The sequence below is a fragment of the Anas platyrhynchos genome, chromosome 1, assembly GCF_047663525.1.
Source record: "Anas platyrhynchos isolate ZD024472 breed Pekin duck chromosome 1, IASCAAS_PekinDuck_T2T, whole genome shotgun sequence".
Taxonomy (NCBI): Eukaryota; Metazoa; Chordata; class Aves; order Anseriformes; family Anatidae; genus Anas; species Anas platyrhynchos.
In genome coordinates, this window is record NC_092587.1 from 15,621,394 (window position 1) to 15,636,119 (window position 14,726).

A 14,726-nucleotide genomic window follows, 5' to 3' on the forward strand; every position below is an offset into this window, starting at 1 on the left:
TTTAATGAGAGTGAAAACATATTCAATTTTTGAGCTGTCTTTCCCTAGACAGTACACTGAGTGCTGAAATCCCACGTTTTGGCAGAAAGAAAATAGAGCACAAAGCAGTGGCTGTGCAGATTTATTTAAATTAAAAATGCAAACCCCATTTCTAGCAGAATGTGACTGACCATTGGAAATACAAACAGCCAAGGCAATGGCAATTCGCCTCTTGATGTCCTTCAGCCAAAACTTCAGTCGAGGACAAGTTGTGCCTTGGTGATGTCTGATTTCCCGGAGTAATTGGGTGTCAGTGTGGGGCTGCATATGCAGGAGGTCACACTTGATATTTGTTACTTGTTTTGATTTACAGTCAGGAAGTACAATATGAGCCAAGTTCAAATCAGCGGTGTCTGTCTTGCAGGTACTACAGTGCTACCATTTTGCAGATGTCGGGAGTTCAAGACGACAGGCTGGCGATCTGGCTGGCCGCCCTCACAGCCTTTATAAACTTCATTTTCACTCTCGTGGGAGTCTGGCTTGTTGAAAGGATGGGTCGCCGGAAACTCACGCTTGGCAGCTTAACAGGTGAGCGCTTCGTGAGTGAATTGGATAGGCCTCATGGTAACATGAATAAAATGAAGATAAAGTTTCAAGTGCTAATTTTATCAAAGTAATCCTCTTCAAACTAATGATGTTGACCCCTGTCTCCTTGCTGAAATCCTGTAGGTTTTCAAGAACAGTAATACAGTACCACTGCTAAGAGCTAGTTATAAAAATAGAGGTTTAGCATCTTATTTTTTCACGTGCAGTTTCTTTTTCAAGCTATGTTTGATAATGCCTTTACTTAGCTTTTTATACTTTTTTGTTTGTTTGTTTTGGTGTAAGGAATCAAATGCTTGGAACTTCACAGCTGGCTAGTTTTTAGATCTCACGTACATCTGCGATATGCAATTTCTGGCTCATTAATGTGAATTCAGAACATTTTATTAAGAACTACTGGAGAAAGCATATCACACAACCATCAAAGTATTTTTAAAAAAGTAAAGCAGTTTTTTGCAGTTAGTTCAAATGAAATACAGTCAGTGCATTACCTGCATTCATGCGACTGTAATTGGTCTCTTGCATGAGGGACAAAATCACAGAATTCTGAATTTCTGCATTTTGTCCAAATATTCAAACACTGTAACTCGGTGATGCAGCCACCTGTTAGGAGCTGGAAGGGCAGAGCTTGCCTGCACTCAGCAGCATCCTGCTGCTTACCTGGCCCATGCCCTTCTAAGTGCCCGTTCTGGCTGAAGCACGTCCCTGGCCCTGGCTGAACATCTGCAAAGCTCATCAACTTGCCATTGATGTGACATGGCAGAGGGGGGACCACCTGCCAGGCCGCTGCCCACCTGCAGACCCCTAGGGACAGCAGCCAGTCTGTGCTCACAGTGGTGGAATGTGTTTGTGTAGGCCCAACGCTGGCTGCAGTGTTGTCTGTGGTTCAAACAGTCGCCCAAATTGGTGAATTAAAAGATGCACATTGGAGTCAGTTTGGTGTTTTTAAGTTATTTTGAACCTGTATTTGATACCATCTTGATTTGGAGTTGAGAATCCAAAAGTGTTTTTAGGTTCCTGAACTTGTCATCTGAGTTCAGAAATGTGGTCACAACAGGAGAGTAGTCCTATACAGACTCCTGCACCATTCCCTGTACCCAACACCTTTTCCCTGTGGTACATGTGTGTTTTCATGTCTTTCTGGGGAGTGCAAGCCTCATGACATTCTCCCTAGGCTTGTTTTGTGGGTGCTGCCTCTCCTTTATACTCTGTTGGAATGCAGTATTTACACATTAGGCCCTCATACCTCGTATGTGTGGCCAGCCCCTCAGGGGTTCATTGCTTATCTGGAACCATCATATAGGTTTCATTTCCACACAGACTTTCCATACAATCACAGAACTCCTTGCTTTCTGGCTCTCATTGACATATTCAAAGGTTATAAGCTTGAAATGTAGATGCTAACGTGTCTTGTAAAGCATGAGTCATGGAACAGATGAGAAGATAGAAATAAGGCACAGAACTAACAAAGGAGAATAATGCAGTTAAAGGTCATTTGTTTATGATATCTGGACACAAAGTAATTATTAATAATATCCATGTTCCTTGTTCTGTGGTCAGTGGCCCACTGTCACTCTGCAGCATCTCTTGATCCATGCTGTGTTCTTACAGTGCTCTTCATCCTATGGTCCCTGCTTTAGGAAAATAAGACATGAATAATAACAATAATGAAATCATGTCATCTCTCTGTGCTATTTAGAGGGCTTTTTTTTTTATGCAAGGGTTGACACAGACTTAGGTTGTGGTGAGTATGATGTGCTTTACTCAGCAAAAGGGCTAAAATGATAATTACTGAATCTGCTGATGGATTTGTTTTCAATAGTGAGTTTTCTCATGTGATAAACTTATATTTTAATGCCCTGTTTTGGTCCGTGTTTCTAAGGAAATTGACCTTCACATGGAGTTATTACACCAGCTATTTTTCTGGTCTTTGGACAAGCTGTATATGCTCCAATTTCCCATTATATAAAACAAGGGCAAAACTACTACCTTTGCCGGCTGCTACAAGTTTATCCTGGCAACAGTTCTTCATCTTTCTTTTCCTCTTTTTCTTTCTTCAAAGTTGTTCATTGGGAAATGTGGAGAGTTTGGCACAACTGCAGTATCCATTTTATTTGTGTTTGCCTTTCACTCCTTCAGCAACTGGCAATTTGAAAGCGTGGTGCTAGTTGGGCATTTGTCAATTTTTATCTCTGTAGCAGAGAGGATCTAAACTACCTTTGGGGTATTTACCTTTTTTTCATCTCAGTTAATGGCATATTGTAATTGTATGTTTTTGTTAATCTTAGACAAACTTTCCACAGAATGACAACATATAATAAGCTTCATTCACCAGTTTTATCTACTCTGTACTTTTCCAAAGAAATAAAACATTTGCAGAGGGACTGTAACTGCGTGCTAGTGTGTTTGTTTAACTTGAAAGACAGACAAGGCATATTTAGAATGAATATAAATAAGATTATAGGTCCCGTCTAAATATATGTTGCGATCTGGTTTATGGCATTTTGAAAGTACAGTAAATACAGAAAGTACAGTAGATCTAGTACAATATCATGCAGGCAGTATCATTCCTGCCCAGAAAGCTGGGATTGTCAGCATGCCTAGCAGTCATAGCAGTACAAAACCCAATTTAAAATAAATTGAAATTACATTTTATGGTGGATAGGTGCTTTCTCACAAGTAGTTTGTAACTGAGTTTAAGATCTTAGTTGCCTCTGTCTAGGTAAATGTGTGGTCCAATAATCTTCAGTTCATGCATATTCATGCCTATTAGCCATGGCTGCTGCACAGACACATTCATGGTATCTTGGTGCTTAAGATATTATTTATTCCTCAGAAAAAAATAATCATACACTTGATGGGTTTGCCTGCTAGGAAACTTACGTTTTTCCCTTTAAGAGCATCATCCCTGACCCAGCCCCAAAACTGCCAAAACAGTAAAAACCAACAAGTAAAAAACATGTACAAGAATGAATAATTTCTTAAAGAGTGGCAAGAGTGATATGCTATATTTTTAATGCAGTGGCATTTTTAAAGATTTGTAGAGATGCATTTCTGAGAATTTCTAACATACAGAGCAGAGGGTTGCTGAGGAGTATTTTTAATTAAATAAAGCATTCTTCATTTGCCCTTAACCATTAAGCTATGCCATTGCACATTTCTAAATGTGTGCAGCCTTCCAACTGGGATGTACGTGAGTCTATTTTTGTGTGGTAAGGGAAACATCATTAAATAATCAGAAACTAACTTACAAACGAAGTTATAACTAGTTTTGTATTTTTAGTGTTGTTTGTCTGTACATCAGGATATACACGGTCTGTGGGACCTCCCAAAATATGCCACATAAGTAGCAAGTATACAAATAGATATAGGGGATAGAATTAGATGCCTCATCCTGTAGCAAGGTGTAAATGTTTCAAGATGTCCAAGTGTGGGTTAGTTGCAATACTCATAGTGATGAATTATATTAATTTCATTAAAATGATACAGCATATTCTATGTGTGTGACAAATCAGGTAGAAAAACTATGTAATGCTCTAGTAATGACCTGTTTTACAAAGTATGAATCCTGTCCATGCACAAGGAATTTGCTGGTGTCAGGAGCTAACAGATGGAGGGGGCTCTTCTCTCGCAGATTTGTTATGTGTGCTGTTTGAAACAAGAAATTCAGAAATTGCAGTTGCACATTTTGGTGGCATTTGTATGAAAAGTCAAATTTCTCTCATTTCACAAAGGCAGGAAGAGTTGATGAAACAGCTGATGCTATTTTCTATTTTACAGGAAAGCCTGCGAGTCTGGTAGTGGGAGGAAGTGTGATGATTTAAACGTCGCTATTAAATTTTACCTTTACAGCATTATTTTCAACACTGAAGAAGAATATATCAGTTCATTCATGCAGTCTTCAATTCCACATGCCACAAAATAGTATTGACCTGTTAATTTAATATCTGGACATTAAACTGAATGTACTTGACTTTAATATCTAACCCGTTTCAAGATGGGGATGTAGCAAAGGGTATTTTTCTTAGATTCTCATCACAACTGCTCAGCATAATGGCAAATGCTGTATGCATAATAATGGGGTGCCTTGCTTTCCCGAGCATAGCTCGGTTCAATAGAGAATTATTTCGTGTTCTCTGGAGAGGAGTATCACATTGTTCTTTATCTGTATTTTTAGGTACTGCTGTAGCACTCATTATCCTAGCTTCGGGATTTTTGCTATCAGCTCAGGTCTCGCCAAGAGTTACACTTAATCCACCAGATCCTTCACATCAAAACTCTACCTGCACAAAATACAGGTGAGATTTCATGATCATTCATCCAGTCTTCTTGAAGATTTTTTTCCAGTTAATTGGGTATTACAGCTTCATGCAAGTAATGGAATTCTCACAGTCCAGTACAAGGGACTAAGTTAAATACCTAAAGTTAAAATCTTTACTTTCTTCAATAGAGAAAATTAGATTCTTTCCTTAAATGCTCTGAATAATCCTTTGGAGTTTCTTGGATTAAATAAGGCAGTTAAGCACCAGACTACACACTTGAGATCTCCTCTGTTATATCAGACCTGCTGCAGTTTATAGCAGACACAGTTTGGAATATTTTAAAAGTAACATGTAAAATATACATGCTGTTATTAGTCTACTCATAGATTTGTCATTTACAACATCTATGAACTGTTCAAAAAGATGTTTTCCTTGCCTTTTGTTTTACTGAGAAAAATAATGATAATAATAAATCTTTAGAACAATGGTAGTTACAAGCAAATGTGATTTTTGGACCTTTTTTTTCTACAGTGGGTACAACATTCCTTTTGTATACAGTTGTGGTTTCAAATAATATTACTTCTAAGGTGTTAGGAATGTGCCGTTTTCTATATTTTGTGTGTTTTTATTCTTGTGTGAGTGCTCTTACATTCTGTTATGCTGGAAAACACCAGTGCCCTAATTGAGAGAAGAGTGGCTACGTGGCTGAAGAAATTTTTATTTGTGTTCAAAATCTGTCTTGCATGTGCTGGTTGTAGACCTAAATATCAAGAAATGAGCAGTAGGCATCTAGTTTCTTGGAGGTATTGGTTATAAATATGGTTCATGGCTTCATATATGACAGAACATTGTCTCTAAGGAGGTGAAATTTTACAGACCCTGGGAAGGGGATGGAAGGTTTTCAAAAGAGTGTAAACAGATGCTAATAACTCCAACATTAGATACTACTAGATATGAGAATTGCAACTTGCAAAAACTATGTTTTTCCTTCTTTTCCATTCCAGTGTCACCTATATTGCTATTTTTGAGACGTGCCCATTCATCTTTCTCAAATGGCGAGCAAAAAAATTAAAGAATGAAAAGGTGGAAAAAGCTTTCAAATGTTCTTGTTTAAGAATAAGATGATGTTAATAGCAAGGTGTCAAAAGGATTTGCCTAGGACTTTTTTAACTGTTTGGATGGGATGTCTGTAGACAGCTGATGTACCATTTTCAGAACTCATTATTTGATATCTAATGAACGTAAGTGACTATATAACCTGAAACAGTATATAAAACTGCATAGAAGAAATATGACTAGTTCATCTTAAGGAGTATAGAAAATTATTTGACACAATTTTCATTTTCCAGTTAACCACAGCAAGTCAAACTTGGATTCACTGTGTCTTGCTCAGCACATACTTCTGGACAAAGCCGTGAAAAATTAAAGCAGTTCTAGGAAAGGCATGTTATTTAATTAGTTATTGGAATGCTTTAACCTGTCATGATTACTGACATGGAAGAGAGAAAAAACAGATATGGTAGAAAACCAAATGTTCTAACAAAGAGCAATAAAATAATTTAAATATTTTCATTGGGGAATATTTTGAAAAAGAAAGAATTCTCTTAGATTAAAGATAAAAGTGAACGTGTAGGTGGAGTTAAATTAATGGCAGTGGCCTCTTGCTTTTTTATCCATGTTTTAGCTCACTTTGGTGTAACTGCTGGTATCTTACATTGCTTAGCACTGTCCCTTGCAAGCCTTGAAGAGGTCTCAGAAATCTCTAAACCTGTGTGCAGCATGGCCAGCTCAGAGTATGGGGATGTTTCTAACTATAACTTTCCTTTGTCTCTGCCAAAACGTATTTACAAGTTAAAAAGAACATTGTCAAAATGTATTTTGCTGACAGAAGTTTTGGTGATACTGTGCGGAGTAAAAATGCTTTGTATGTTTGCAGATCTGTTGGGTTAGAGTAAGCGTGGGTGTCCATAATGGAAGCCTCAGAGCTACTACAAACAGTCTGTTTGTTTGTTGTTCCCTTGATCCGTATTCCTCTGCACAGATTAATTTCTGCTGCTGGAATAACAATGAAGATAGAACAGACTGACAAATGAAGAACACAGCCACTGTTCTGAGAAATGCACCCAGGGCTTGAATACTACCTTCTGAAAGAGCCGTGCCATGCAAACAGATATGTGTTGTGGTTTTTTTTTCAGAAAACAAACCAATAAGACACATTGCAAATATCAGGTAAAACATTTTCACTTGGTGTAAAGAGGTAAAATATCATAGATGAGCAACAATCAAAAAATAATCTGTATATCCATGAAAAAATCAAATGTAATCCTTATTCGTAAGGACATCATGGAAGTAAAGCAGATCCAGCAGGATCCTTGAGCACTGAAAGTCTCTTTGCATCCTCACAGATGGACCTGGGTGGGTGTCTCACTGTCGAAAAGCAAGGTGAACACTCTCACATGTACCACCCTTAAATCAAACTTAATTTTGGCACTCAACCCGGGTAAGGTACAGGTGTTTGCAGTGTGTGACCACCTTTCTTTGATCTTCATTCACTAGAACAGCTGTGGTCTGTTATCCTTAAAAGGATACCTGTGGTCCTTTGTCCTCAAAGCCACAGAGAAATTCAGAGGTAAATTCAGGAAATTAACAGATGAGTTGGCTATTCCAGTTGTTTTCCCATCTGCTCAAAGCTCCATAAACTTGTTCCCTTTTTTATGGGGAACTTGTCTGCTTCTAGAAAGAGGTCAAATCTAGGGGACATGAAGTAACCATATTCTGGCTTTTACCAATCTTCAACAAATCAAAGGTGTGACCATCCACACCTTGCTTTGGGAAAATGATCCATTTTTGGACAGTAGCCATTGTCCCATTTCCTCATATTCTTGGCCTTTTTATCTTCTTTCCTTCAAGTGTCTACCTCTTTTACGGTACTGCTTCAGATTTGGTCAGCTGTGCAAGACATAACGTGAACTTGTGCTGCGTAAGTAATGCTGTGATGTGGGAATGGTATCTTCTGCACGGATCTCAGGTTAACCTTGAGGCTCATACCCTAGGGAAATGATACCTGTACAGAACTTCCTCAGGTTCCTTCCCCATCTGATTGTCTTCAGAGTTCAACTAAAACAATCCAGGCAGCAGCAGCTGGGCTGGGCACACAAGGCTTCTCTTGTTTGTTTTTGAATTAGTCACCCTCACATGGTTCGTGTTCCTGAGCTCATTGACCATGTACTTGCACACCACTGAGATGTAGGCACCAGTGCTTAGTGCTGATACACATCATATTCGAGGAAGCTAATAGGCAGAAATAGGTATTTTCTTTATGAATTTAGCAAAAATGTTTTATTATGACCAGGAATGAAAAGCTCAGCCCAGAAACTAAAACTGGTTTTACTGTATTAAATAGCTTTAATATACATCAAGTAAATAAATACTCTACTAATAATGCATTTAAGATAGATAAAGTATATTAGCTATTGTACTTTATTTTTCCGAGTTAACTCATTAAAAATCTGAGGTATCTGCCAACTGGACATCAGGATTCTTCATGCTGTTGCTGTATCACAGAACCAGTGTTTTTTATAATATGATTCTCATTTTATGTTTCCAGCGTCAAAGTGGCTGATCTACTGGTCATTCTGATAACTCAGGATTGCAATAATAAGTATAGTAATTTGTTACTGCTATTAAGTTCAGAAGATCATGAATATGTAAAGAGAGAAACTTTTCAGAATAATTTTGCTAGCTCTTAGGAAATGTAATTAAGATTCTGATAGACAGTTTATGCTGTAGAACTGTAGAGTGATCTCAATATAGTCATGAAATTTATTAAGTAGATAGTAAGGATATATCAGTTGGTGATGCTTTTCCTTTTGCTGGTGTCTTATTCCTGTCACTCAAAACTTGTCATTTAAATTAAAAATCATAAGGAACAGGCAGCACTATGTCAGTTACATGCACCTTTAATTTGAATGGAATTTGAGGAAAAAACTCCCCTCGTCAACTTAAATACAAAAATCTGAAGAGTTACTCATCTAAAGTATAAATTCAGAAAAAAAAAATCTAAGACAAGAGATGATTGATACTTATGTACAAGTAGATCAGGATGCTTTTTGTCAGCATCAGCACACAGTCTGCTGTCAAGGTGCTTATGGTAGTAGAGATGTAGCCGTGAGGACCTAAGCACTTAAGCAACGTGAGGTTTGTAGAGAACAGTTTCCTCTACTGGAGTATTGTAGGTAGGAAAAATGGATGAGCCATTGGAGGACTCGTCAAGCCTAAAGCAGAAGCAGCAAGCACCAAGAAGCTGAGAACAGTTGCTCTGTTTAAATCATCGTGCTTATTTCAGGCATGAGAGTTCTGGAAAAGAGGGTTTTAAGGAAGGTTTGGAGAGAACTAATGTATTCATATGTGGCTGGCATATTAAGAAGAGTAAGTATTTAAAACTCATCTGAAAGTTTTCCTAGGAACAGGTCACCGAGGAACAGTCTCAGTGGACTAGGTGGCGCAGGAGCCTGATCTGAAGATGCGAGGCGTTGATTGTACAGGAATGTAACTGGGACTTAGATCTGTTCAAATAGCTGCATGGTGAGATACAGAACGGCACGCAGAGTATGTGTCTTGTGATTATAAAAGGTAGCTTTTCCCAATGGGCATCATTGATCAGAAACACACATTACCTAAAGGATTGTCGGTAGAGCCCAGCAAACAAGCTTTTGTAGTTTGGTTTCTTGCAGTTGCAGTAAAGTGCTGAAGTCCTGCTGGGTTTTTCTCGTTCTTTGTTAAATATCATATTTCCTGTGTCCCAGATACGACAGCTTGAAGTAGTATCTTGCAGTTCCCAGGCATTTTAACTACTTAAAGCATCCCCCATATTCTTTGCAGAGTGATATTTAATCAGAGTTTAATGGTTAGTGTTGGAAGCAACCCAGGAATCATCAGGAGAATAAGGAAGTACTTGATTTCGTGCCTGAGGTGCAGTGAAGCACGTGCAAACAGCACTAGACCTCAAACACAAGCATGAGACTGATTTAAACAAGGTCCTAATAGCTAACTGAATTGGAGTTTGTGTGTAAAAATTAAGTAGGGGAGGTAGAGGATTGTGTGCATAACCAATTCTGAGAGCAAAGAGTAAGCACGAGGGCATGCCAGGTAAGATCAAAGATCCATCTAGCCTAGAACATGTCTCCAGTGTGACAAACAGCAAACTGGGAAGAGTAGAAAAGAGCACAATCAAAGTGACATTGCCTTCCAGCCCGTGGTGATTTGCAGCTTGTGTTCTCTTTGGTGGCATTTGCTAATCCTCAAAAGATACTGCAAGGCCCTTCTGTCCCTACATCAGGCATTTCCTGCCTAAGATGATATTTTATGTAGAACTGCCACAGTTCTACGAGGAAAACCTTGTTCAGAATTATGAAAACTTGCATCATGCAGAGCAGGAGCGGTGGGTTCGGCAGGCACTCAACAGTGCGACTTCTTTTATGGAGAAGACAGTTGGTGAAGGCACTTGCAAAATGTCTTACATGTTGTGAGTATATCAGATTTTCACACATAGCTACTACTTCACATACACAGGCTGACTGTGCAGCATGTGCTCAGTGCGACTGATGAATCCGATACAAGTGGAAAGAGTACATCACCATGAAACGTCCTTTGTGAATGTCTTCTTACTCTGAGAGGCTCTTCTTGCTACCCATGTAGCACGATATTAGGAAATTCTGGGAAAGAACTATGTGGTCCACAATATATTACCAAGCTCAGTTTGTATTTCCATAAGTGGATGATAGGAATATATTAATATAGTTTCCATAATTGGATAACAAAATGCATGAGGCAAAGTTGAAGGTTCCTAAAAGTGAGGCAAAAGTGAAAATTGATAAATGCTTGAAATTAACAATTCAGAAATCAAGGTTCAGCCTAAAAAATATACAATAATCTGACAGAAAGAGCAGCAGCACTTACAGAACAAAGGCATTGGACAAAGGTCTCTTACTACTAAAGCACTCAACAAAAAGTGGCAAGGTGCAATTTGCAGCTCAAATTAAGAGACCCCTGAGAATTGCAGGAAAGCTGTATTTACAAGGTCATTTTACAAATGTAGAGCATAAAACACAATGGCAGTCCAAATGTAAGTGTGGAGTATTCTAAACAGCAGGGGGAGAAGCAATTGTGAACCTTTCATTGGCATCTGGAGGGTCACTTCAGCAGGACAGATTTTATTCAGTCTTTTTAGAGACTGCACCAGAGGCTACTAAGCTGCACTGTTAGGAAGGAAGGAAACCAAAATTTCAGTATTAGGCCAGATGGGTACACTTAGCCCATTAATAATACATCTGTACACTTCAGTTCTCTCTGAAAGAGGAAGGAATTGTCATCTTTGGGATCAACCTGTAGCCTCAGAAAATGTTTGCAGGGCAGCCTGCTCCAGAGCAGAGCACCCTGAAAGCTGGCGGTGCTCGGGCTGACAAGAAATTGCCAGCACTTGAAGTTAGTGCTGTCAGGCTTTTTAAATGTCAGATATTCCCAGTTGGTCAGATGAAAAGAATATAAGAGCCTTGACTGAGTTGGCAGCCAGAGTGGGGAATTGCAGGCTTGGGGATATCTACTCTCCGAACTGTCCATCACTTTATCAGTGAACGTGCTCTGATAATGAAGCAGGATCCCAGAAATCCCATTCTGTGGCACTTCCCAGTACTTTGAGGGGCCGGGATACTGAGGCTTCTGTTCTGTAGACTTCGTTCAGCTGAGCTGCAAAGAAGCTGGACATCTTGGGACCTCTGGAGCCTTCTCTACTTGTTGTTCCTCCTCTCCACAGGCTGAAGCACCTGTCTAGACACTTGCCTTCTTGTGTTGCCTAGGAGCCCAGCTGTGAGGGAGCCAGGCTCATTGTAAAACCTTCCTGCTGCAGTGCTGCCTGGTTTCATCAAAATCAAATCATCTCTGCCAGATATTTCAGTCCTGATGAATTGACAGGCTGATTGAGAACCATCCTGTCTGGGAATTTTCAGCTGGCTCTTGACAAAGGAACCTGTTTGCAAGGCACTACCTCGTAACCTTAACATGGGTATCAATATTTCATTGCAAAGAGCAAGGAACACATTTCCTTCCTATAACTGCATGCAAATATCCTTCTTAACATAGACATCGTGGATTATTCTGGTACGGACCTTTCAATTCTGTAATGGATCTGCAGTGTACATTTGAATACATAGCACTATTTCTATTTTCTGTTTCATTATTCTGACATATAGTTGGGCATATCTGGGTAGCACTGATAAGAAGGTACATTTCAGGACAGGAAGGAGATCTGTAGTTGATAGTTACATATCAGTAAGTATTATACTGTGCATTTCTTTCCCTGGTATATTGTGCATCCTGATTTGTCTACATCACTCTGAGCATATATGTAAGAATATGTGACCAAGGTCAAATTGATTAAATATTTCTATTTAGCATATACATGTAGGAATGGGGCTTAAGTGAAGAAGAGCTTAAGCCTCAAACTAATACATGTTTTATTTCCACTTTAATTTTTGGAGAAAGAGATTTAGAGCAAGCAGCTTCAGCACATTATTTTTTTTCTTTGTTTTTAAATTGCTTATTTAAAAAAAAAAACATTCCCTGCTTATTTCAGTCTGTGTCTCCAGCAGTCATTGCTCATTGTTAACTGATACAGTTAACAATTTGTTTACTTTTTTATGAAACAGTTGTGTTGATTCTATGTTGGAATTTTGGAGGAAAGAAACCCATTGTTCTCCATCTTGGAAAGAAATGATGACAATCTGCCTTGTCAAATCAACATAAAAAATTGATATCAGTGCTAAAACAGAGCACGGAAGAAAGCTGGATTGTATGGACAGCAACAATCTCGCCGAAATCTGCTGGGAGTTAGATTTGGAAGTGCTTTAAGTCTTAATGTATATTAACATCTAGGTTTGTTTCCTCTGACATAAATTGGTCTTCTGAAGCCAAATCCTGAACTCCCTATATCGCTAACGATAAAAAAATCCTAACATAAGTGTAAAGGTTTTTTTAAATATTTGTCATTTGACTTTTCAATCTGAAAGACAAGCTTCAGAAAAGCTGTAGAAAATAATCAAATTGGGAAAAATAATAATTTTAAATTACTTTAGCTGTTATGAGTAGCTGTGACCTCTGACATTTGGCATCACATGAAATGCAGCAACCTTTATTATGTTGAACGCCAACTGCAAGACACAGTTGTGCATACTCAATAAAGCCTGAGGAGCAGCTGAACTAACAACCCTATAGACAGACACTGGGATCAATAGTCACATTTTTTGATTTTTTACTGGACTGCCGGGTGGGAAAGGAGGAATAAATGAGATACCTTCTACTTCACAATTGACTGGTTACCAGTACCCAGCTCTGTATGTGGTTTTATGGAATTATCAGTAAAGTGAGCCCAGTAGGATACAGTAAAGAGTGCACAGTTTAGTCCTGTCATTCATCTCATGCTTCGATTTTTGTGAGGACACTGAAGTAAATGACGAGGCATCCTGTCCCTGCTCTGTTCTCCCTGGGCAACACCATCCGAGCGATACCCATCATCATGTCTAATTGTCATTCCTCTGCATTCTCGTGCCTTGCTGATGTTCTGGCTGGTGCTGCTTACTTGAATATATTCCTGCTTGAAGTAAGACACAAGAAGAACATCTAGAGAACCGTGAATCCTGAAATTTTCCTGAGACAGTTGTTGCCTACAATTGACACTTCAATGTGTCATGGTTTGCACGTGATGTTCACATTAAATATAATTTGCATATAGTTGACTTGAAGATCCACTACCTCCTTTGATAGCATGCAGTGTTCAGAAGTGGCTGCTTTCCGTGCCAGGAAGGCGTGCTGCATGTACTAGCAACCTGAGTCTGAGTCTTTTTAGGAATTCATGTTGTTAAAAGATACTTTGATATACAGCATAACTTGGTTGGAAGGTGTTTTACGATATGAAAATCACATATTAGCATAAATTACCATCAAATATAAAATAGATTATTAAAAATTTATGAAATAAAAAAATACATTTTTTTAATGTGTTGTCTTCTGTACCTGTCAACTGTGTTGCTTGCTGTCCATTGCTGTCCTAATATTGATTAATGAAATGCAATGAAGTTTCTCTAATATAATATTGGAGTGGTCCTTTCCTTTCATAGTTGATAATTGTGGTTATATTTTTCTCATCTATGCTTGCGAGAGAAGAAAGAAGTGCTTACTACTGTCAGATACGATCAACTTCTGCATGAAAGTTTTGTTTCATCTCCATTATAAAAAATTATTTCTGCAGTTTATAGCTCTATTAATAAGAGCTAATGTAATGCAGTTTTTCTAATTAAAAAAAAAGAAAAAAGAAAAAAAAGAGCAAGCTTTCCAAACCTGGATTTGATCTCTCATTTACGGAAGAGGGAGGTATACTTAAAATACATTTAGTTTCTAAAGAGCAGACAATCTGGAAATTCTGCAATAATTTGATAATTTAGAAAGCTCCAGTGTTAAAGAGTACAACATTCTTAGACTGCGGAAAAGTGGGAAAATGCGCGGTTCAAAGGAATACGTTGTTTTTAATGCTTTCCTAGATTCTTTCTTGCCAACTACCATACAAACTGACCTTATTATCCCACTTTTAGAAACATCTTAGTAAGGAAAGTTGAAATGTCTAGATGTTAAATATGCTTTCAGACTTTTAAAATCTGTATAATCTGATTTTCTAATTCAGTTTCTTGTGACTTCATTATGCAGTTATTTTTAATTTTGCTAATAACAGTATAGTTACTTAAGCAGATTATTTCTTTGTTCACTGAGTCATTGTTATAGATGCACACTCAGAGTTATTAGGATTATTTCATTGGGTTTGTTGTTACATGTATA

At 38.3% G+C, this 14,726-nt stretch overlaps 1 protein-coding gene across 1 annotated transcript in view; it reads left to right on the forward strand.

The window, feature by feature from the left end:
* The window catches only part of SLC2A13 (solute carrier family 2 member 13), a 157,033-nt gene that overhangs the window by 111,215 nt on the left and 31,092 nt on the right, over positions 1 to 14,726 (forward strand). Inside the window, exons 5-6 of the mRNA XM_027458948.3 lie at positions 404 to 567; positions 4,760 to 4,880. Of these exons, the coding sequence (XP_027314749.1) occupies positions 404 to 567; positions 4,760 to 4,880 (285 nt within the window). The remainder of the gene's footprint in view (positions 1 to 403; positions 568 to 4,759; positions 4,881 to 14,726) is intronic.